The sequence below is a fragment of the Chiloscyllium punctatum genome, chromosome 13, assembly GCF_047496795.1.
Source record: "Chiloscyllium punctatum isolate Juve2018m chromosome 13, sChiPun1.3, whole genome shotgun sequence".
Classification (NCBI taxonomy): domain Eukaryota; kingdom Metazoa; phylum Chordata; class Chondrichthyes; order Orectolobiformes; family Hemiscylliidae; genus Chiloscyllium; species Chiloscyllium punctatum.
In genome coordinates, this window is record NC_092751.1 from 100,415,517 (window position 1) to 100,440,532 (window position 25,016).

A 25,016-nucleotide genomic window follows, 5' to 3' on the forward strand; every position below is an offset into this window, starting at 1 on the left:
AACTCTATTGGACTATAACCTAGTGTTGTGTGATTTTTAATACTGAATGGAAATAACAGCAATCTGGCAAGTCCCACTCTCACCAGTGTTTTCCTGTAATCCTGCTGTTTTCCTTTTCTTCACATGTTAATCAAATTTCTGTTTGGAAGCCTGAATCAAATCTGACTACACTGCTCTTTTGGGCAGGTTATAACCACTACTCCATTCTTTAAAAAAAATAATTTTCTTTTTGTCACCTTTGATTTTTTGCCAATCACTTTAAATCTCTGTTTCTTAAGCCCCCGCCCCCCCCCCCCCCCCCCCCCCCCCCCCACCCTGACTTGTCCCTATGTACTCCATCAATTGAATCATGCCTTAACCTTCTCTTTGAAGATGTTGGAGCTGTTCAGCTTAATTGATCCACCCTGAAACCAATCTTGAAAATTTTTAGAGAACCCTCTCTACTCCTTCAATATCCTTCCTAAAATATGCTGTCTAGAATTGGACATAGTATAGCGGTTGAGGTAGATAAAGATAAACTATTACCACTGGTTGGGGATTCTAGAATTTGGGGGCATAATCTAAAAATTAGAGGCAGACTGAGATATTAAAGGGTTAATTTGCTGTGCTGACCTTCAAGAAATTGGATGTCCTGGGGGTAGGTTGGTATGTTTCTCTGTCTTGCAGATACAATGTACAAAATTTACATTGCCATCTCCTACTATTCAGAGTAAATTTACATTATCATCTCCAACTACTCAGAATAAATTTACATTATCATCTCCTGTTCAGAAATAATAAGAACAATACAGTTGGAATTCTGACCACACCCTCCAGTTAAAAAAAAACAATTTATACCAGATCTTGCCATTAAGGAATAATCTAGATTACATTGTTTCTGGACATAATCAGGTCACTGAATTGTGTCTTGAGTGGTAAGTGACTGTGAGGAAGTGGCTGGGGGTTGTCTTATGGGCATTACTAACTGGGATGTAAAAATTTTGTTTTAAGGAAGACCTGGTCCCTTTGTTCAGAGCTTCTCTTGACACGCTTCGCAAGCAAGCATTACGAAGAGTGTTAAGTGATCCTGCAAAGCTTGTACTTGCTTAATGAATTCTGACTGTCCACAAAAGTTGGGTATTGCATCAAGTGTGTAAGAATCTCAAAAAAAAAGAATCTAACAAGACCGTTTGGGAGCGATGCAATGAAGGACTTGACACAAGGGGTGGTAGATGCTTGGAACGCTCTTCCACAAACGGCAGTGGACAGTTGATAATTTTAAATCTGAGACAGATAGCTTTTTGTTAAGCAGAGGGATATAGCAAGTGTATGGAGTTAGGCCACAGATCAACCGCAATCTGATTGAATGGTGGAAGAAGCTCAAGGGGCTGAATGACCTTCCTATGTTCCTATGAAGCAGTAACTTATAAAGTTTGTTTTGCAATTGATGCCTCTGTTTATGAAGTCTGGGATCCTGTATTCATCCAAACCAGCTTCTTTAGTTGCACTGCCATCTTTGATGGTTTATGCACACACATCCCCAGGACCCTCTGTTTCTACATCACTTTTAAAATTATTCCCTTTATTCTACATTGCCATCAATGTTCACCACCGCTCTGTATTCTGTCACTGTGCCAACTTTGTAGTCGCAATTGTTTCCTGTAACAAATATTGATGTGAGACACTCTTGTATATGTGCCTGAGGATGCTAATGAATAATAAGTTTTCATCTTGAAACATGCCTCTGTAAATGCAAGAACAGTTCTTGATTCATTCCTCATAATAGAGGGCATATAATGTTCAGTGGATGGATTCTTTTGTGAAGTCAGACTTCAATTGTCTGTATTGTTATGTGAGACATGATTAAGGATTGAAACTCTATTTTGCTTTGGCCTTGAGAGTAATCAGTAATATTGCTGCTGAAAATACATATCATGTGTTACTCAGCTATGAGTGACTGGGGTTGAATAAGCTCAGAACTTGGTGATCCTTGCCACAAATGCTTGATTAACAGCACTGCTGAAACCAGCCAGATAATTGCTTAGGAACACTCCAGAGGCAATCGAAACTGTGTGGGAAGGATCTTTTCCAACGTGCACAGCCAGGTATAATCACCGTGTTCCTCTGATTACTGCTTTCACCCTTCAATGTCTGCATTTTTGATTTTAATTTGTAGGGTCACTGGTGGAGAACTCTTTGAAGATATTGTCGCCAGGGAGTACTACAGTGAAGCAGATGCAAGGTAGGTAGCCAAACAAATAGATTGACTTTGAATTCTGTTTTTCCCTTCATCATTAATGCTAACTAAGCAGGAAATGATGACAGTTTCATGTTGTTATTGATCTGTCAGAGTTCAGGCAAATGTCTGATGTACTGATTGAGGATGAGTTGCAAAGATTGGCTCAAATATTGGGTTGAAAATAGATATGATATTTTGTTCTGCACGTTGTCCATTGATTAGATGCTTGCACACAAGATCCATCGGGGTCTTTCTCCAATATTTCAATGTTTAAATTATCCTGTGCTAGTGGAAGGAATAGCATGGTTGATACTCTGCTGCTTTGTGGCCAACATTGTCTGCTGTCTTCTCATCAACCTCAAGGTTGCTCTTCAGGAGGGCTGTGCCTGGAAGCTAGATGGGTGACTATGTATATCAAGTGGTTAGTCAGATTATGAGGAAATCTTTTGGGAGCATGACGAAAATGGACAAGTCTTTCAAAGCACCACCATCGAAGCGATGGACCAAATGGTTTCATTCTGTACAGGGATTCTGTGGTCCAAACCCAAAGGCCAGTCAGAGGGGCTGTTAATTGTGCTGTGCCGAGTGAAGACGGTGGATTGTTTTACTCCCTCTAAGCCCCTGCCTCAAACTGTTCCCTACATGCAAAACATTTTGCAGTAATCACAGTATCCTTTATCCAAAGATGAGGCTAAACCGGTGCCCAGAATTAATCCAAGAGGACTGAAATCCCATATGATATCCATGAAGTCTTACTGCATGACCACTGTGACGAACTAAGGTGCTGAAAGTACATAGATAAAGAAACAAAATCTGTCCACTCCTATTTGTTATTCTGGGTTTTGAGAATCTATTCACTTCCCCGAGCTAAATACCATGGACTGGCAAGCTGCTGTCAATCTGTTCCCTGGTATTAGCATCCAGTTGACTGCAAGATCTGTCTGAGACCACAAAAATCTTAAAGGGGTCACAGTCTCTGTGAGCACTACCACAGGAGGTCAGCTGATAGAAGGAGAAGTCAACTGCAGTTGTGAGATTCTCTTCAGTTTGTCTGAGTGGAGCTCACTATAATGAACTCCATTATTACAATTAAGACATAGTGACACTTTTTTGATTTATATCAGTTGCAGTTAACCATGTTGGCTCAGTGGTTAGCATTGCTGCCTCACAGCGCCAGGGACCCTGGTTTGATGTCCATCTCTGGCAACTATCTGTGTGGAGTTTGCACATCCCCCCCGTGTCTGCGTGGGTTTCCTCCAGGTGCTCTGGCTTCCTCCCACAGTCCAAACATGTGCAGGTTAGGGAGGATTGGCCAGGCTAAAGTTGCCCTGTAGTGTCCAGGGATGTCCAGGCTAAGCGGGTTAGCCATGAGAAACGTAGGGTTACAGGGCTTGACTAGGTGGCTGGCTCTAGGTCTGGGTGGGATGCTGTTCGGAGGGTCAGTGCAGAGTTGATGGGCTGAAATTGTTGGGATTCCATGAAACAATTCATGCTTGTTATAATTGTTTTCTACTCAGAGCAGCATAGGTATCGTCCACCATTTCCCTTTATATTTTCTGTTTTGAGACTGAGGTGGTTATTGGTGTGACATCCTCGGAAATATTAATGTTGTTCTACAGGATCAAATTAGGCGGAGTTTGGTGCAACCTTGACACAAGTTACTTGCTCCAACTCCCAGAGGGAGGCTACACAGCCCCTGGTACCGGTGTCATTTCTTCCGAGGACCTGTCTAATTAGTCCCACTGCTCCTGCTCTCTCTCCCCATGAAGTTTCCCTTTTCAGTTCCCTTTGGAGTTAAGGCAATAGAAGCAAACTCAATCATTTCCGGTGCTGCAGTAGACTCACTGGGTAACATTACACCATGCTGCCCATCTGTCAAATTTCCCTTGCCACTTCAATTGGTAGATTATAACAAGGCTGGCAAAATTAGTGCAGCCCAGTGTGTTATGCAGGTGCACTTGGTTTTAAAGAAAACCTGATCATAGATTAGATTAGATTACTTACAGTGTGGAAACAGGCCCTTCGGCCCAACAAGTCCACACCGCCCCGCCGAAGCGCAACCCACCCATACCCCTACATCTACCCCTTACCTAACACTACGGGCAATTTAGCATGGCCAATTCACCTGACCTGCACATCTTTGGACTGTGGGAGGAAACCGGAGCACCCGGAGGAAACCCACGCAGACACGGGGAGAATGTGCAAACTCCACACAGTCAGTCGCCTGAGGCGGGAATTGAACCCAGGTCTCTGGCGCTGTGAGGCAGCAGTGCTAACCACTGTGCCACCGTGCCGCCCATAGATCACGAGTTTTTAACCAATGCAAAACTTTTTTTCACTAAAGTTCCTGTTTTCTAACGGTGTATCTTAAGAGTTCTCCCTTGTGAAACAATAAAGCTGTTTGCTTTAATTAGACGTCTTATGTTTTCTTCACTGTTACTAATGCGGATCTGTTGTGTGATGTTTTCACATCTTTGAGAGTAAACCACATCTACAGAGGCTTCTAAAGTTTGTTTTCAAGTAGACATCAGGCGCTGTCCTTTATTTTGTCACAAGGCCTAATTATGACTAAAATTTTCATCACTTTGCTTTTACCCACAGGCAAAGTCATACTGAGCCCATGACATGACTTGAAATTCGCAAATTTCCGAACATTAAACGTTTTAACTCTGAATGTACCATTCTTAAAGCTGCAGTAACATAATATTTATTTGCAAGTCAGGCCTTATAAAGGGGCAACTCCAGGTCAGCTAGAGTTGTCTAGGTCATGTTTCCTGAGCCAGATACCTTTGAGAGGTCAAAATCTCTTCCATTACTGCACAAGCTTGCCACCTGGTGTGCCAGTCAAGAAACAAAATCCACAGTCGTCAGGGAGATGTGTCTGGGTTGGGTCTTGGTAACACCACAGCTTTCGAATTTGACAACCGCCACTGATTCCAGAGCAAGTTCAGAATTGAGCAGACCAGGGGCGCTGCAATCCACATTAGAGGTCAGTGTTTTAAAATAAATCCTCTTAAAACGTTGCAAGGCACAGAGCTGAGGTGCAGCTGTGCTCTCAATAATTCTTTAAACAGATTAGAGGGGCTGAATGGCCTCCTTTTTTCATGAGTTCTGAAAGTAGTACTTTGAAAAATTGATTGCAATGCTGTCCCACATTTCACCATACGTTTGGTCAGTAGAGGTTTAATTTTTCGAAAGCATATAGTGCAGCATTTCATCAAACTGGAATTTGGTCATCTGACTAACAGTTCTCCCCAGGAAGGGAAAAGAGGCTTCATATGGCCAGCAGTGGGACTCCATTTTTGAAATATCAAAGCGTTCCTCATTGTAAGTCCTGCGTATTGACTCATAGAGTAATATAGCACAGAAACAGACCCTTCAGTCCAACTCGTCTATGCCGACTAGATATCCTAAATTAATGTGCCATTTCCAGCATTTAGCCCATATCCCTCTAAACCCTTCCTGTTCATATACCCATCCAGATGCCTTTTAAATGTTGTCATTGTCCCAGCCTCCACCAATTACTCTGGGAGCTCAATCTATACATGCACCACTCTCTGTGTGAAAAAGTTGTCCCTTAGGTCCCTTTTATCGCTTTTCCCTGTCACCCTAAACCTATGCCCTCTAGTTTTGGACTCCCCTACCGCAGGAAAAAGCCTTTGGCTACTCACCTTATCCATGCCTTTCATGATTTTATAAATCTGTATAACATCACCACTCAGCCTCTGACGCTCTAGGGAAAACAGTCCCAGCCTATTCAGCCTCTCCCTATAGGACAAACTCTCCAACCCCAGCAACATCCTTGTAAATTTTTCTACACCCTTTCAGGTTTCAACATCTTTCCTATCTGGAGGGAGATGAGAGTTGAACACAGTATTCCAAAAGTGGCCTAGCTCCAATCAATTTCTAAACTGCAATCTCCTTTGCTTTTCAGCCTTTGTTTTTAGCCAATGAAAACAACTACTCAGAAACATGGCTCCTGCCTTTATCCACCAACAGCCTGTGTTTTAAGTCTTGCAAATGCTTGGTGAAGGTCTCCCTGTGCAGAGAGTAGCCCATCAGTAGACAATTCAAGCATTGACCCTGCCTCCCCATCAGAATGTTTTGAGTTTGTGGAATATTCACTTAGGAATAAGTTAGGAACATTAAGGTCAAGTGCAGGTCATTCAGCTCCTCGGACAGAGAGCTAATTAAAGACCATTGAATATAGGAGATGAGATGTCATGTTGTAGTTGTATAGGACGTGAGTGAGACCACTTTTGGAGTGTACAGTTCTTGTCATCCTGCTGTAGGAATTTAATTGGAGAGGGTGCAGGAAAGATTTACAAGAATGTTATCAGGACTGGAGGATTTGAGTTATAAGAAGAAGCTGGATAGGCTGGGGCTTTTTTCACTGGAGTGTAGGGTGACCTTATAGAGGTTTGCAAAATCATGAGGGACATAGATAAGATGAATAGCAAATGTTTTTTCTCTAGGGTAGGGGAGTTTGAAACTAGAGGGCATCATTTTAAGGTGAGAGGAGAAAGATTTAAAAGAGACCCGAGTGGCACCATTTTCACATAGAGGATGGTTCATATGTAGAATGAACTACCAGAGGAAGTGGTAGATGCAGGTACAGTTACAATATTTAAAAGATATTTGGACAGGTACACGAATAGGAAAAGTTTAGAGGAATATAGGCCAAACCCAGGCAAGTGGAACTAGTTTAGTTTGGGAATCTTGGTCCATATGGACAAATTAGACCAAAGGGTCTGTTTCTGTGCTGTGTGAGTCTATCTAATTAAATAGGAGAAATGAATGGCCTCCTTGTATTCCTGTGTCCATAATATTGTTCTGTGCCCTGCCATTCAACTAATAATTATGGATTTGCAATTCAATTATACTTCCCCAGGTTTCCTCCATAACATTCGTTATCTCTACCCAGGCCCACAAAACATCTAGCAATCTAGGGCTTGAAAACTCCAGTTGGTCCTTACCATAATAGCATTTTAAGGAAGGAGGGAACTTCAGATTTTTGTTACCATTTGTGTGGAAGAAGTATTTCCCTAACTTTTCTGTACATCAGATATCCCCAAATAATCTGGGGGAAACAATTATCCCCCTGTACTGTAAGTTAAACCCAAGGAAATGTTTTGGTGGTGAAATATGCTGAAGATTTGATATATATTAGCAACATCCATTATCTACGAGGCACAAATCAGGAGTGTGATGGAATACTCCCCAATTGCCTGGATGTTGCGGCAACAGTCGAGACAAAGGGCAAAGCAGCCTGCTTGATTGGCACCACATTCACAAGTATTCACTCCCTCCACCACTGATGTGTACCATCAAAAGATGCACAGCAGTAACTCACCAAGTAAGACCTTGCAGGGATGCCTAAGAACAAATGGAATCGGGGAACAGGAGATTGCTGGATTGTTGGCTTAATTGGCTTAAAATGGAGAAAATGTACAGGTAATAAGTAATTAATGTGTTGGAATTTGTGACGTGAGTGGGAGTAAAACACTGACTAGAAAGTATTATGCCAGGACTCTTGTCCAACCAACCTCTAAACATTGATGTCTATCACTAAGGCTCCTTCAACAACATCTTCCAAACCCACTTCTTAAACCATATAGAAGGGCAAGTGCAGCAAATGTATAGCAGTGCTACCATCCTAATGTTCCCCTCCTGTCCAAGCCACACACCATCCTAGCTGAGAACTATTTAATTTTTCTTGCACTATTGCTGTGCTGAAGTCCTTGAGCTAATGCCCCACAGCACTGTGGGTTTCCCTCTAATGGACCAGTGGTTCAAGAACAGAAGTCACTGTCACCCTCTGAAGAGCAAAACACGAATGCCCAGCAATTTCCCCCAGCCCATTCATGACCAAAACAGTGCCCTCAATAACTCTTTCAAAGCAATGGTGCAATAACAGTCACTTTCTGAACTTTGTTTCATTCGAGTCAGGTGGCTGTAACTCATGAATATAATTGAATTGAGCCACTAACCTTTTGTACAAGTGGATGACGAGTGAGGTCGTCTCATGTTATATAGCGCAAAAGAAGTCCCCTGATTCAAGCAGCTTTTAAATGAGATTCTCAATATTGTTCCAACTGTCAAGAATGAATTTGTTTATTTTATTTCTCCCTACTGTGAATCACCACTTTGCTCAGCTAACAAATCCCATCTCACTGCTCAAGAATCTAGGTTTGGAGTCAGTCAGTACATTACTGTTTGACTCCCTCTGTCATTTTGACAGAAACATTAACCTTTTCGAAGTAGGCGCTTCCATTAAAAATAGTAAGAAAAATAATTTTGTACAAATGCATTTAATGTTTGTACATTGATGTCCCAGAGAGGAATTCAGAGGTAAGGTTGAATCCACTGTGGTAAGTGTCTAAACTCCAAATGTGAGATAAACCACTTTCTGCAGGCAATGTAAACATCTAGCTTCTTGGATGTGCCCCGTATAAAGGTGTATCACACTTGTGTCAGCTGCGAAGTTGTCACGTGTGCAGTACTTCACCTACCATAGATAAAGCAGCAACAAACTCACTAAGAAATCTAGCAATGGACAAGTGTTAGAAACCCAGTTTTATAAATTGTTCACTTCCGATAGTAAATTATTAAATCTCAAAGGATAGAAAGACCCACCAGCTTTGGGTAAACCGAGAGTTAAAGTTTTGGGTGTGAGCTCTTCCCAGTTGTTTTTTGACAAAACATTTTAGTCGAATTTAGTGTATGCAGCAAAGTCACCCATTGCCTTACCAGGTCATAAAGCTGCTCTCTGTTGGAGAGAGACGACTGACGGTGGTTTAACCTGATCATCACTGTGCCTCAGGTGAGGGGAGAGATTGAGACCGAGAGTCATTCATGGTAACCTCAGGAAATAATCCCATGCTGTTGACATCGCTCAGCATTGCAAACTGAGCCAACTGAGTTCTCGAACTCTCTAGTTTACCCTAATGTACACAAAAACCATTGGCCACTGCTGAATCACGCAAATCCACACTACAGATAGATAATCATCAGAAGTTGGAGGCCACTTGGCTCACTCTGTCTGTGCTAGCTCCCTAAATGAGTGAGTTGTTGTGATTTAGAGTCATAGAGATGTACGGCACAGAACCAGACCTTTCTGGCCAACTTGTCCATGCCAACCAGATATCCTAAATTATTCTAATCCCATTTGCCAGCACTTGGCACATATTTGTCTAAATATTCATATTCCCATCAAGATGTATTTTAAACATTGTAATTGTACGAGCCTCCACCACTTCCTCTGGCAGTTCATTCCATTCATCACCAGTGAAAAAGTTGCCCCTTAGGTCTCTTGTAAATCTTTCTCTTCTCACCTTAAACCTATGCCCTCTAGTTCTGGACTCCCCCACCCCAGGGAAATGTCCTTGCCCTGCATGATTTTATAAACCTGTATAAACATGATGGAGGAAGCAAATACAATAGCAACTTTGGAAAGAAAATTGGTTAAATACTTGAAGGGGAGATATTTGCAAGGCTATGGGAATGAAAGGGAGGAGAATGGGCTAACTGGATGGCTCTTTCTGAGAGAGAGTGCAAACACAATGGGCTAAATGGCCCACTTTTTTTTTAGATTAGATTACTTACAGTGTGGAAACAGGCCCTTCGGCCCAACAAGTCCACACCACCCCGCCGAAGCATAACCCACCCATACCCCTACCCCTACATCTACATCTACCCCTTACCTAACACTAGGGGCAATTTAGCATGGCCAATTCACCTGACCTGCACATCTTTGGACTGTGGGAGGAAACCGGAGCACCCGGAGGAAACCCACGCAGACACGGGGAGAACATGCGAACTCCACACAGTCAGTCAACTGAGGCGGGAATTGAACCCAGGTCTCTGGCGCTGTGAGGCAGCAGTGCTAACCACTGTGCCACCGTGCTGCCCTTCTCTGTTTTTATCTATATTCGTCCCACTCCCCTGTGATAGACCTGCAAATCTTTTGCCTGTGAGTATGCATCCAGGATTGTTTGGAAAGTTCATATTGATTCTACGTTCACGGCTCTTTTATCACAATATGTCATAAATGTTGGTGCTTTGTTTGAAATGCCTATGAATGGTTAAGTAGAAAGATTGTCAAATCTGCTATTATTGTTTGAAGCTCCCTATTTTAAATCAAGTATGTAAAAAATCTTGGCAAGATACCCATACATTCATCAGGGCATGACTGCCATAAAAGGGGCCGCCTGTACCATCTAAAATTGTGTCAGAAATGAAGGTCGAACATTTTTTCCCAAATGTGCTGTTTGAAGATGACCTTGTAGATTGTCCACCTAGCAAAACCCAATAAACAGGAATATAATCAAACAGAACATTTCACCTGAAGTAAAACAAAGAAACTGTAGAGGCTGGAATCTGTGGCAAAAACAGAAAGTGCTGGAGAAACTCAGTAGGTCTGGCAGCGTCTGTGGAGAGAGAAACAAAAACAAAAACAGAAATTGCTGGAAAAGCTAAGCAGATCTGGCAGCAACTCTCCCAAGCCCTAGCCTCTACCTCCACACAACAGGCCTTGTTATCACATAGTCTGCTATTGCACACAATTAGTCACTAACAATCCCCATTTGTAGCCATTCAGCCTCCTAACCAGATTGTTATCCACTCCTTCATCTGTCCAACTGTTCTTGTCTCTCTTTCTCCATCCCAACCTACCATTTACTCCTTATCCCTTCCCCATATTTTATCTTCTGCATTTAAACCAACGTTTTCCTAGCTATCATCAGTTCTGAGGAAGAGTCACCGGATCCGAAACGTTCTCTGTGAATTCTCTCTACTGATGCTGCCAGACCTGCTGAGCTGTTCCAGCAACTTCAGATTTTGTTTCTAATTTACACAGCTTCTGCAGTTTTGGTTTTTATTGAGAGAGAACCAGAGTAATTGGTTTAGGTCCAATGACCCTTACTCAGAACCGGACCCGAAACGTTTTTCTCTGCTTTCTCTCTCCACAGAGGCCAGCAGACCTGCTAAGTCCCTCCAGCAATTTCTGTTTTTGTTTCAGAACATTTTACCTATTCCCTATGTATTTAGAGCATTTGTTGCTTTTATCTTAAATCCCCAGTGAGCACAGCAGTTTCTTTTTAATTTGCAGCTGAAACATGACGAATTGGTACGGATTATGCAATTAATGCATTTCCTTAAAGTGCACAACATGTTCCTTTAACTGAAGAAAGCAGGGAAAAAACAAGTATTTGTAAAAAAAAAATTCTCAAAATAACCCGAGCGGAATAAAAAAAAACATTTAATCAGCAGCATTTATTGCCATGGAAACCAAACTCAATCTAAGCACGCTTGTGTTTATATGTGGAACTTACAGGAATTGGGGATGGTACACAGCTGGGAGTCCAAGAGATTCTGATTTATAATAAAATAAAAGCAAATAGAATTGGTCTGTTCGAAACAGAAGGCAAACACAATTCCCCAGCAAAAGGCAATAGAATTTTTTCATTTTACAGATGTGTAGCAATCTTGCACACAAGGAGCAAATAAATCTGATAAACTGCGTCAGTAACAGAAAGATAATGCTCCATTTTATAACCTGGAATATGAATTGTAATATTACTGTTGTGGTTGCACTTACAAATGCCTTGAGTGTTTCTGTTCTTGCCACCAGCTTTGCGGTGAACCAAGGCAGAACCTGCCCTCCACATCTGAGGTTTTGCAAAATAATATTTACATCATTCTTCCAAACACATGCAGAATCACTGAAAGATAGAACAGAAAAGGGGTCCTTTTGGCCCATTGTGATTGTACTGCGTCTTGGAATGAGCCATCCAATTAACCAGTGAGGTGGCTCAGTGGTTAGCACTACTGCCTCATAGCACAGGAACCCAGGTTCGATACCACCGTCGGGTGACTGTATGGAATTTACGCATTCTCCTTGTGTCTGCATGGGTTTCCTCTGGGTCCTTCGATTTTCCTCCCATAATCCAAAGATTGTGCTAAATTGTTCATAGTATCCAGGGATATGCAGGCTAGGTGGGTTAGCCACAGGAAGTGCAGAGTTACAGGGATGGGGTGGGTGTGTGTGGGATACTCTTCAGAGAGTCAGGGTGGAATCGTTGGGCTGAATGGTTTGCTTCCACACAGTAGGGATTCTATGAGTCTAACCCATTTCCTTTTCTTTCTCTCCCATGGCCTTACAAATCTTTTTCTTTCAAACAATTCTGTTTCCAACTTTGCTATTTTATGTGTTTCCTCCATCGTGTTTAGTCAAATCACAACAACTCATTGTGCAAAACAAGTTCTCTCTTTGTTGGTATTGGCTCTTTTTGCCCATTAGCTTAATATGTCAGCTGATTAGCAAATATTCTGCAACTGAAAACAGTTTCTCCTTGTTCATTCTATTAAAACTGTTTATAATTTTGATCAGCTCTGTCAAATCTTCTATGGACCATCTATGTCCAGAGGAAACCAACTCCAACTTCTCTGGGCTCTCCGCTCATTAGATGTTTTGTGTCCAGTCTATGTCCCGTGCCCTCCACTGCACCAAAGTGAGAAGGGAAAGAAAGGAGATTTTTCTAGAGTTGGAAATCTATTGCCCATCAGTCGACAAACTCCTCTCAATTTAAAAGAAGGGTTCATTTATAGGCCTCGCTGGCTTGGCCAGCATTTATTGTCCATCCCTAATTGCTGCAGGGCAGTTAAGAGTCAACCACATTGCTGTGGGTCTGATGTCATGTGTAGGCCAGACCAGGTAAGGATGGTGGGTTTCCCTCCCTAAAAGTCCTGGCAGTGGCAAGTGGGCGAATCGGGTTAGCAGTGGATGAGAGGGGAGCCGTGGGTCCATGGTTTTCTCTGTGTGTATGAAAGACAGAGAGACAGAAAGTGCCTTTCCTTCCATTTCTGGGTTGTACATTTTCAGGCCTGTGAGCTCAATTGACTGTGCGCCAACTTCAAGGGCTGGCTCAATGTCATCATAACAATGCATTATGGTATCAAAGGTAAGGCTTCAAAGGAAGGTCAATGGAGAGATTATTTCACCCTCTGCACAAACTGACTGTATCCCGGCAGCAGTTTGATTCCCCACTGAAAGTGTGTCCTATCTACTTTCAGATAGGGAAGGAAGTTACCTGTTATGTTTCCTCCTTTTCCATTGCTAAGAAATCTTGTTTGTTTGAGCTATAAAGGTGAGTTTCATTTATTTCAAATGACCAACAGATTCATGTTAATCTTCAGTTTTGTGCTTGGGTTTATGTAGAGACCAGTGACACATAGACTAGATTCACGAAAGGAACTTTGAAGCATTCCCCAGGTCTGACATTGGAGGTGAACTCTTTACCTATCCTCAGGAAAGTCCTCATTGAAAATTCAAAATTGGGTTGTTATAAATACAAGATGGTTGCTCATAACTTCTACAAGAAAATCAGGAGAAACTTCTTCATGCAGGTAATGTCTACAGCATGAGAGTAGCTACCACTTTGAGCAGTTGTGCTTGAGGAGGAGCTGGATAAATGCACGAGGAAGGAAGAGACGCCATGGTAGACAGGGTGAGATTGAAGAAAGCTGGAAGGGATCTCATGAATCACAGGTCCACATGATTAAATGGCTTGCTTCTGTGTTGCAAATACCATGTCAGAAAGATTCAGCAGATTGTTTTTGTGCGATCAGAAACCCAAATGATGATCGCAAGATTGAGGGGATCAGATAAATTAAGTGCAGCAGGGAAAAGTGTATTAAACCAATGAAGGATTTGTTCTTCCTGCAAATCTTACCCTGACCATTACCCTTTGAAAGGACCAACAAGCAACCAATTCACCCGTTGAGACCTCTCAACTATCTTTCTACCCCTCTTTATTACTCCCTTCTTATTTATTAGACAGATAAATGAAAATCCAATCTTGTAACCCACACTCTGAGCATTCACATCCAAAGTCCTCAAGGGAATATAGTGTTCCACAGAGTATTAAATCATTCCTACACTGATGACTTGTGGTGAGAGCTTGCAATTCCTCTTATCCAATATTCTGAATTCATTATGATTGAAAAGTTCAGCATTTTAAGTATTCAGCGGTTAATGTTTGAGATAATGAGACTCTATTGTTTTAATTTTTAAGCATGGTAGTTATCAATATATGGCCAATTTAAAGTAATTGAAAAGTAAAATTACAATGAAAGCAACAAATGATGCCTCTCTACTGTGTACTTTTTCTGTGATTTGTTTTGTCATCAAAGATATTTGATATCTTGAGCTCTTGGAATTAATGTGCTCCATGTTTGTCTGACTTGCTTACTGTTGTTGGATTTGTTATTGCTTCTGTTAGAATGTGTTTTATCATGAGCTTGCAAGAAAAACATATTGTACAGAATTCTAAATATGGTGTTTTGAGATCATTGGTTCCTTCCTCCATAAAGATTAAAATGAAATATTTGGTGTATTTCCCCCCCCACCCCCACATCCCACCCCACCACCACCAGTACTGTTTTCATACATTACAACTGTATTTAATAACCCTTGTTATTTTATAAGAATAGTTTTTTTTGGCTGTATGGCAGATATTAAAGACTTGGTTTAGAGAGAGTGCCAGCACTTTGGCTCCTAATGCAGTAACACTGACAGGAACTAAGACCGAGATTGGGCAAGCTACCGCAGAACCACTTCACCAATTGTGATTTTCAAAATTGTGCGTATGTTGGGGGTTAATCACTGTACATATGCCCCAGTTTCTAGGGTTCTCAGCTAAAGGAGTTCTGTCATTGCAGAAAGAAGCAGCATTAACAACAACTTTTGGATTCAGGAATGGTGGCCTACATGGAACATAGAATGTTACAGTGCAGTACAGGCCCTTCAGCCCTCAATATTGTGCCGACCTGTAAAATTAATCTGATGCCCCTCTAACCGATCATACATTATTATCCATAACTATGTCTAATGCCATTTAAATGCCCTTTACATTAGCGAGTCTACTACTGTTGCAGGCAGGCTGTTCCACGTCCCTACTACTCTCTGAGTAAAGAAACTACCCCCGATATCTGTCCTAAGTCTATCACCCCTCAATTTAAAGCTATGTCCCCTCATGTTAGCCGTTGCCTTCTGAGAAAAAAGGCTCACTTCAACCCTATCTAACCCTCTGATTATCTTATATGTCTTGATTAAGGCACCTCTCAACCTTCTCTCCAACAAAAACAGCCTCAGTTCCCTCAGCCTTTCCTCGTATGACCTTCCTTCCATACCAGGCAACATCCTAGTAAGTCTCCTCTGAACCCTTTCCAAAGCTTCCACATCCTTCCTATAATGCGGTGACCAGAACTGTATGCAATACTCCAGGTGCGGCCTTACCAATGTCTTATACAGCCGAAGCATGATCTCATGGCTCCAAAACTCAATCCCCCTACCAATAAATGCCAACACACCATATGCCTTCTTAACAACCCTATCAACCTGGGTGGCAATTTTCAGGGATTTATGCACCTGGACACCGAGATCTCTCTGTTCATCTACACTGCCAAGAGTTTTACCATTCGCCCGGTACACTGCATTCCTGTCACTTCTTCTGAAGTGAACTACCTCAAACTTTTCCGCATTAAACTCCATTTGCCACTTCTGAGCCCAGCTCTGCATCTTATCTATGTCCCTCTGTAACTCACAACATCCTTTGACACTATCCACAACTCTGCCTATCTTAGTGTCATCCACAAATTTAATAACCCATCCTTCTCCACCCACATCCAGATCATTTGTAAAAATGACAAACAGCAGTGGTCCCAAAACAGATCCTTGCGGCACACCACTGGTAACTGAGCTCCAGGATGAACATTTCCCAACAACCACCACCCTCTGTCTTCTTTCAGCCAGCCAATTTTTGATCCAAACTGCTAAGTCACCTTCAATCCCGAAACTCCATATTTTGTGCAATTGCCTACCGTGTGGAACCTTATCAGACGCCTTACTGAAGTCCATATACACCACATCATCACTTTACCTTCATCCACCTGTTTTGTCACCTTCTCAAAGAACTCAATAAGGTTAGTTAGGTACAACCTTCCCATCACAAAACCATGTTGACTATCCCTAATCAAATTATTCCTTTCCAGATGATTGTAAATCCTATCTCTTACAACCTTTTCTAGCATCTTACCCACAACCGAAGTAAGGTTCACTGGCCTATAATTGCCAGGGTTGTCCAGACTCCCCATCTTAAACAAGGGGACAACATTTGCTATCCTCCAATCTTCTGGCACTACTCCTACCGACAATGATGACATAAAAATCAAAGCCAAAGAACCTGCAATCTCCTCCCTAGCTTCCCAGAGAATGCAAGGATAAATCCCAACTGGCCCAGGGGTCTTATCTATTTTCAGATCTTCCAAAATTGCTAAAACCTCCTCTTTGTCAACCTCAATCCCATCTAATCTTGGAGCCTGTATCTTTGTATTCTCACTAACATTGCCCTTTTCCAATGTGAATACTGACAAAATGTATTCATTAAGCACTTCCCCTATGTTCTCAGATTCCACACACAACTTCCCACTACTGTCTTTGTTCTTACTGCTTAATCTTACTCTAGCCATACTTTTATTCCTGATATATCTATAGAAGGCCTTACAGTTTTCCTTGTCCACCAACAATTTCTCATGTCCCCTCCTGGCTCTTCTTAGCCCTTCCTTTAGATCTTTTCTGGCTAACTTATAACTCTCAAGCCCCCCTAACTGAGACTTCATGCCTCATCCTCACATAAGCCTTTTTCTTTCTCTTGACAAGAGTTTCAACTTCGTTAGTAAACCATGGCTCCCTCTCTCAACAACTACCTCCCTGCTTGATAGGTATGTACTTATCAAGGACCTACAGTAGCTGTTCCTTGAATAAGCTCCACATTTCAAGTGTGTCCATCCCCTGCAGTTTCCTTCCACATCCTATGCATCCTAGTCCAGAACTAGAGGGCATAGGTTTAGGGTGAGAGGGGAAAGACATAAAATAGACCTAAGGGGCAACTTTTTCACATAGGGAGTGGTATGTGAATGGAATGAGCTGCCAGAGGGTGTGGTGGAGGCTGGTACAATTGCAACATTTAAGAGGCATTTGGATGGGTATATGATTAGGAAGGGTTTGGAGGGATATGGGGCGGGTGCTGGCAGGTGGGACTAGATTGGGTTGGGATATCTGGTCGGCACAGACAGGTTGGACTGAAGGGTCTGTTTCCATGCTGTACATCTCTATGACTATAAATCTGCTTGCCTTCTGGAGATAAATTCAGAAGTCACACAACACCAAGTTATAGTCTGACAGGTTTATTTGAAATCCCACAAGTTTTCAACAAAGGAGCAACACTCTGAAAGCTTCTGTGATTTCAAATGAACCTGCTGGACGATAACCTGGTCTCGTGTGACTTCTGAGTTTGTCTACCCCAGTCCAACACTGGTACATCCACCTTGTGGGGATAAGACTTGAGTTTCCCTTTCTTTTTGGCTCTGTTTCTTGTATATTTTGTACCTAAAATGGTTGTTTTGGTTTTGTTTCTAGGATGGTTGTTTCTGTTAATTCTGATTCTTCTTTGTATCTAAGACATGACTGGGTAATGGTGACATTTTACACTTTTCACTGTCCTTTTGTATCTCTGTACTTGGATACGCATGGCAATAAAACCTGATTCTATGTCGAATTAGTTATTTTGTAAGGTGTGTAACAACAGCAAGTATTGTCAAGAGGTCAGCGATGATAGAAAACAAATCGGGACCGGGGGATGACAGATGTGCAGGCATCTGATCACCTTGGGATTGCTTCATATTCCTGGAGTTGGGGACCCCCAGTTTGAGGTCTGTCAATCACAAGGGTATTCCAGGAGATCAAGAGGCTCTCCAATTCAATACTTAAACAGCAAAGAATTGAGGACCCTCATCATTCCTGTTTCTGTTATGACTGCTGGTAAGTACTGGTCCATGCTAGGATAAGGAGATGACAATCAGATAGAAAATAAACATCTTCGTGCTTGGAACCTGCTTGGTTATTCAGAGGGATCATGGCTAATCAATTGCCCTATCTCTACCTTTTTCTGCTATCCCTCAAATCCATTTGTATTTAAAAAAAAGTCGATCAAACCATGACTTCAGTAATTCTTCTGTTTTATTTTATATCCAGAAGTTGTATTTTGACTTTATTATATTGTACTCAGAAATTGAATTCCAACATTTGTAATTCCTTTAATGAAGATATTTCTCTTGATCACAGTTGATTTTTTTTAAAATCCTGAGAGCGCTCCTCCTAGTTCTAGTCTCTCTCGCTATAAGTGAGGTATCATTCCATCATCTAACTCTGTCATATCTCATAGAACCACTAAAACGCTACAGCACAGAAAGAGACCATTCACTCCACTGTGCTTGTACCAGCTGAATAAACGAGGCACCCACTAAGATCCCATTTTCCATCACCTGGTTTATAGATCCAGTTTCCTTTTTAAATGAGCTGAAGGTTTTCATCTTGATCTCCAAACTGAGCAGTGAATTCCAGAAATTCTTTGGATGAAAAAGTATTTCCTCATGTCCCCTCCATTTCTACCACTGATCACTTTAAATCTGTGCATCATGACGTGTAAGTGATCTGTCTGCTAGGGGAAACAGATCTTCCTTATCCACTCTGTCCAAGCCCCTCATTAGAGTCATACAACATGGAAACAGACCTTCGGTCCAACCAGTCTATGCCGACCACGTTCCTAAACTAAACTAGTCCCACCTGTTTGTACTAGGTCCATATTGTCCAATCCTTTCCTACTTGTGAATTTAAACATTGTAACCGTACCTGTATCCGCTACTTCCTCTGGCAGTTCATTACATGAACCACTCTCATGTAAAATGGTTGTTCCTCATGTCCTTTTTAAACCTTTCTCCTCTCACCTTATGCCTCTAGTTTTGAACTTCCCTACCCTAGGGAAAAGATCCTTATCATTCACCTTCTCTATGTCCGTCATGATTTTATATTTGATCAAATCACCCTTCAGTCTTCTCTTTCTAAGGAAAATAACCATAGCCCATGCAGCCTTTCCTGAAGACTGACATTTTGAAGTCCAGATTCTTTTAAATCTCCACTATACTTTATGTGGGGCATTTATATAACCTTCCTATAATTTAGTGACCAAAACTGTACGCACAATTCCAGTTGTGGCCTAACCTGAATCTTACAAAGTTCTAGCATTACTCCCACTGCCTTTACATTCAATACTTCACCCACTGAAGGAAAGCATCCCACGTGCCTCCCTTACTTCCTACCAACCTGCTGTGCCCCTTCAGGGACCTGTGTGTGTGCGCTCCAAGTTCTTTCACTCATTCTCCCCCTCTCAATGTCCTTCTGTTTATTGTGCATTCCCTTTTTGTATGCTCTCCCCAGCCTCACAATGTCGTACTTCTACAAATTGCATTTCATTTGCTACTTTTCTGTCCACTCAACTAAACCACTGGTTAATATCACCCTGCAGCGACAATTCCAACCTCTCATTTATTCAAACGCTCTGCATAAAACAACCCCCTCCTCTAAGGTATTAGTTGATGCATATTTGTTTAAGCTAACTAGATGCTTCCATGGTTAAGGAGTTCAGAGCAGGGTACCTGAGTAATCTAACCAAGACTCTATGCAACTGCAGTAAGATGACTTTACCATTGTACTTTACCATTCCCTATATCATAAACGCTAACATACCATTTGCTTTTCTGATTGCTTGTTATGCAGTTTCTATGATTTGTTTACAAGTACACCTAGGTACCTTTGTTTACTGACACTTTCCAGTCTCTCATCGCTTAGAAAATGTCCTGTTGTTTTCTTAAAATGAGGATAGCCTTGTACTTCTCCATATTATATTACATCTGCCACATTCTGTAACTTGCCCATTTGCTTCCCAGTTTCCTTGCGTTCAAAATCACCTTCACATCGAAAGCTCCATTTATCAATGCTTTGAAATTCCTTTGGGTTAAATACCTGTGAATGTTTTGGCCGAAGCTCTGATCTTTGTAAATTGCCTGCTGTGTTCTCGATGGAAAAGGAGCGATGGTCCAAACTGCAGAAAGGTGTGAGCTGTGCACCCCAATGTTTCATGTAAGAGATGGCTAGAAATTAGCAGAGCTCCTCCAGCAGGCCATGTCTGCAGTGGAACACTGAATAGACAACTGTAGTGATGAACAGCAGATTAATAGTTTACAGGAGTCTTATAATTGCAAGATTGCTGTTTCTCTAACAGTTCTGCAGACCTGATTCTCAGTGGGTTTGTTCAGGTTTACAGTTACCAGGTATCAGTTGTTTTATTAAGGCCAAGAGTCCTGAGTACACATCTGTTCACACTGTGACTGTTTATTGTCTCTGCAATACCTTGATGTTCATGAAAATTTTGCTTTCTTCTCCCCATCCCATTCCTTATCTCTTGCCCTTTTGATCCTCCCCACACCCCAACACCCATTTTTCTCCTTCCCTTTATCCCCTCCTGTCTCTCTTGTTTTACAGTCAATGCATTCATCAGATTCTAGAGAGTGTTAGTCACATTCACCAACATGACATAGTGCACAGAGATCTCAAGGTCAGTATCTCCTCATAAAGACGTAGGAGTGCAATCGTTTGGTTTGGAAAACAACGTAACCTTACTGCATGTTATCTGTTGCCCTGCATTGTTAAAGAATCCTTGGCTTGAAATTTCCTGCATGGGTTGCGTTACGGTCGCACAGGCACAATAAGTTATACTTCATGACAGACAGCTGACTGTATGCAGCATACTGGCTCACCCAGTGTACGTGCTTAATATCTCTTTCTTGTACCAGGGTCAATAGTAATGGCCAAGTAGCTCTCCTGCCAGTCTGGGCTTGTATTTCACACTCCAGAAGACGTGCAGCAATTAGCAACATAAATCAGGAGAGCTGTCCCATTGCCTTCCCTCCTTCAGTGGACAGACTGTCATGTTTTATACCTCATAATAGCCCCTTCATTACTTAACAGTCTTGTAAGCTGCACCAGGACAGGACTGAGCTTCCTAGCTTTGTATTCCTTGATGGACTGTCTCATAAGCACTGGAAGCTTATTTTATGTACATGTACTCTGTGTGTCTTTTAAATTGATTAATCCAAAATTCTATTCATTTAGCGTTGTCACCCCATTGGCATACAACTGTAGTGCATTTGTATTGCTGTACTGAACATGTGCTTTTTACCCAAAACATATGCTGGATTGATCAAAAAGGTGTACAGCATTTGCTGGATTTACTTACTAGTTGGCAAAAAAGAAACAGACATTATTCTCCATCAGAGAATAAAATGAATTCTGAGATGCTTTCAGGGGCAGATGTAACTTATAATGAGTCAATGATAAGCTAATTAAAAGCATACATGACTATTTCTATAGTCAAACATTATTACTAAAAAGCAATGCATAACATTAAAACTTTTCATTTTGCACTTAGCAGGACAGATGCAAGAGTACTCAATTTCAAAGGGATCAGCAATTTTTACTGCACGAAAAAGCGGGTGCTGATTGGTTGTCAAATTATGTCCCCTGTTGAAATTTGCATTTTCTTGCATTTGTCCTGATGAGTCCAAAGAGCTTTGTGTGTTTTTAATTGAGAAATAATTCTGTACACAAAAATGACTGTCAAATATTATTGCAATTAACCAGCTGTGGCACTTCCCATCGTGCTTGTGCTGATTGAGGTTATCTTCCTTCAGAAGAGATGTTACACTACAATTGAGGTAGACTCATGGCATGCTTTGAAGAAGATTTCAAGGTCATTATTCTTCCCTGAAGAAACCACAAACCAAATTAACTAGCCCTGAATTTTGCTGAGGTTCACCTTTCTCTTTTAATAAAAATGTCTTGCACAAAAAGTGCTGTCACTTTAGCTTACATAACAACGGTCACTGTGTGTCCAAGGTAATTCCGAGTGACGTGACAAGTTGTTACTTAAATTCATGGCTATTTTCAAATCAGCTTTATATAAAAATGAGCAATGCACTCATGAGTGTGGGGCTTTTCAGCAATGAACCATAACAGGGTATAATTATCAGGCATAGCATAACAAGCTGTTTATTGCAGAGAGAACAGAAATGGGTGTAAGTTCATATTTTTGCACATTTAAAGCAAGGAAAAGTAACATTTCTGGAAGCGTCCCTTTAATGTTAAGTTGCAGAAAACACTTCAAAGTACCTCAGGATTATTATTTGAGTTTTTAATTGCACATTGTTCAACAACAAAATGACATTTACAAGAAATAAGTGAGCTCATACTCCAGTTTATTTGCTTGTACAAATGTATTACTGCTGTGCCCCCTAGCGTGCATGTGTTGGCTTTGCAGTTGTCAGAGCCTTTGTTATTCATTGCATCAACCATTTGAGGACTTCAGCTTCACAGAATGTTGCAGAGTGAGGGTGGGGTTTACAAAATTGTCCCATTTTGTGTGAGATAGCTCTGTTTGCCGCTGTTCTGGATCAGCTCAGAGAGAGTTAGAATTCCCAGAATCCACAGATAGCAGCTGAGGGTGGGAAATGGTTGGATGGTGTTGATTCTAAAAGCTGCAAAAGAGGCATTTGGCATTCGAAGGGTTAACTGAATCTTGTAACCATGGGTGAGATCATCAGCTGCTGTAGCGGTCAGTGTGACCTCCAGTTTTGTTTCATAGGTTTGGAAGTTTGGCAGCCCAAAGCTGAGCGATTTCTTCTTGCCCCTTCTGCCTGGGGGTTTTGGGAGAGGAAGGTGCTGCTGGGAATTGGGCATTGTGGGTTCACAGTCATGCCACAGCTTGAGGTATTGCCCAGATCCCAAGGCGTTCAGGTTTGGTGGGGGCAACCACACCAGGCACCAGCTGGTCAAGGCATATGATCGCCAGAGCAAGCTCAATGACCACAATCTTTGCATTTTGGTGCTGGCGACGGCAGGACTGGGCTGTATCCAGCCAAACAATAAATTTGGAAATTGGTGCATGTGTCACAAATGGGCAAAAGAAAATGATCATTCTGACTAATTAAATGATTAGAAAATTAAATGCCTACGGATCGAAGAATAAAAGGGCACACTTTGAACCAATGCACTGGATAACCTTTACAAAATTCAGGTATAAAGTTTGAGCCATTTCAAGATGTGATGCATTAGTGTTGACTGTCAATGCATATTTATCAAGCGTTATAGCTCCTGCTTTGTATTTTGACTTGTCATTAATTACTTCTCTTATTAATTCCATAATTTTCCTACAACGGCTTTGGTTCACCACCTCCAAAGCCAGAGAACCTGCTACTTGCCAGTAAATGTAAAAATGCAGCGGTGAAGTTGGCCGATTTTGGACTGGCAATCGAAGTCCAGGGAGACCAGCAGGCATGGTTCGGTAAGACCCTGAACATTTGTGGATTTGTTGGAGTGACGTGTGGCTGTCACTTGTAGAATGAGCTTTTGCTGAGGATTACAATACAATTGTAATACCCTATCTATCATTTTATAGGTTAGCTCTAGTCAACATGCTGTGGTGGGGCACCTGAAGAATATAGACCAAATGTAGTCTTCAGGTGAGATGGGGTTAGAGGAAGGGTTAATAATTGGGCCAAGGTTTGTGGATACTTTTCAGTCCCCAAACATAAATTCTGACATTCTTATGATATAAATGATGCTTCAACTTTGTTTTTATTTTATAGTTAAATGTCAAAAAACTGGGCGAAAACTTTGGAGCTGGTTGATGCCAAGAGGTTTCTCTGCAGTAGAGGCTAAGTTGCTATGATGCAGCACCACCAGTGGATGGAGAGCCCAGTGACACTGTGCAGAGTTTACATAGGCTGTTATTTTATACAGACACAGAAGGGTACAGTAGAAAAAGTTGACATGGGAAAGATGGTTATCAGGAAGTAAGATTTCTGACAGGACTTGCATACAGGCAGCAGAAATTGTAGCACAATATAAATGTGGTGCAGATTCAATGGGATAAATGCCCTCCTTCTGTGCTATGCTGTTTGTAGGTACATGTAAACATTGAAATGATGATAGCCATTATTTACTTACCAGACGGTGAGCATTTTGGCTCCAGGATGCAACAAATTGTGCTGATGTTCTAGCAATTATTATATATCTTTAACGAATATGCACTAATTTAAGAGGGTGCATGTATGGATTTAGAGTCATAGAGATGTACGGCATGGAAACAGACCCTTCGGTCCAACTCAGCCAAGCCGACCAGATATCCTGAACTAATCTAGTCCAATTTACCAGCACTTGGCCCATTTCCCTCTAAACCCTTCTTATACATATACCTATCCTTTGTATCCTGCAAAGAAATAAGGTCACAAAGATTAAAAGACCAAGCCTAAATTTGCTTAGTCCTGGACACTTTACAGAAATTGGGGTGTCATTGAATAGTGACTTCCAAAACAAACTTCCAGTGAAATACTGGGTTTGTGTCCTTTTGGACTGAGAATCAGTGTCATTCTGTGATCTAACCCAAGTTCCAGGGATAGTCAATGCTGCCAATACACTGCAACCCACTGATACTGGCAAAGAGAGGTGACAGTTTGCTTGGGGACTGCTGTCAGTCTTGCAACAAAATATTTAACATTTTCTGAAGTTGTCGAGCCCACTGTGCTTTATAGCAGTATTTGCATTCACCGTAAAGGACTGGCATCTCATTGGTGACCCAACAGCCAACAGATTCCTGACTCTGTCCTCCCTGAAAGACGATACACAGCACACGATCTGCACACAGGAAGTCGACCATGCCCACATTCTCCTCCTGGGATGGGTGACTATTTTGGATCATTGCAAGTATTGGGGTCCTGCAGTCTTGTGAAGTGGCTCCTGGAGTTTGGCCCAGCAGCAGTTAAGAAGCTCATTTGGAAAGAAACA

At 41.7% G+C, this 25,016-nt stretch overlaps 1 protein-coding gene across 16 annotated transcripts in view; it reads left to right on the plus strand.

The window, feature by feature from the left end:
* Positions 1-25,016, plus strand: part of camk2g2 (calcium/calmodulin-dependent protein kinase (CaM kinase) II gamma 2) — a 357,622-nt gene that overhangs the window by 233,684 nt on the left and 98,922 nt on the right. For all 16 annotated transcript variants that reach the window (XM_072583442.1, XM_072583443.1, XM_072583438.1 and 13 more), the window contains exons 5-7: positions 2,156-2,221; positions 20,658-20,730; positions 23,412-23,514. In XM_072583442.1, the coding sequence (XP_072439543.1) occupies positions 2,156-2,221; positions 20,658-20,730; positions 23,412-23,514 (242 nt within the window). The remainder of the gene's footprint in view (positions 1-2,155; positions 2,222-20,657; positions 20,731-23,411; positions 23,515-25,016) is intronic.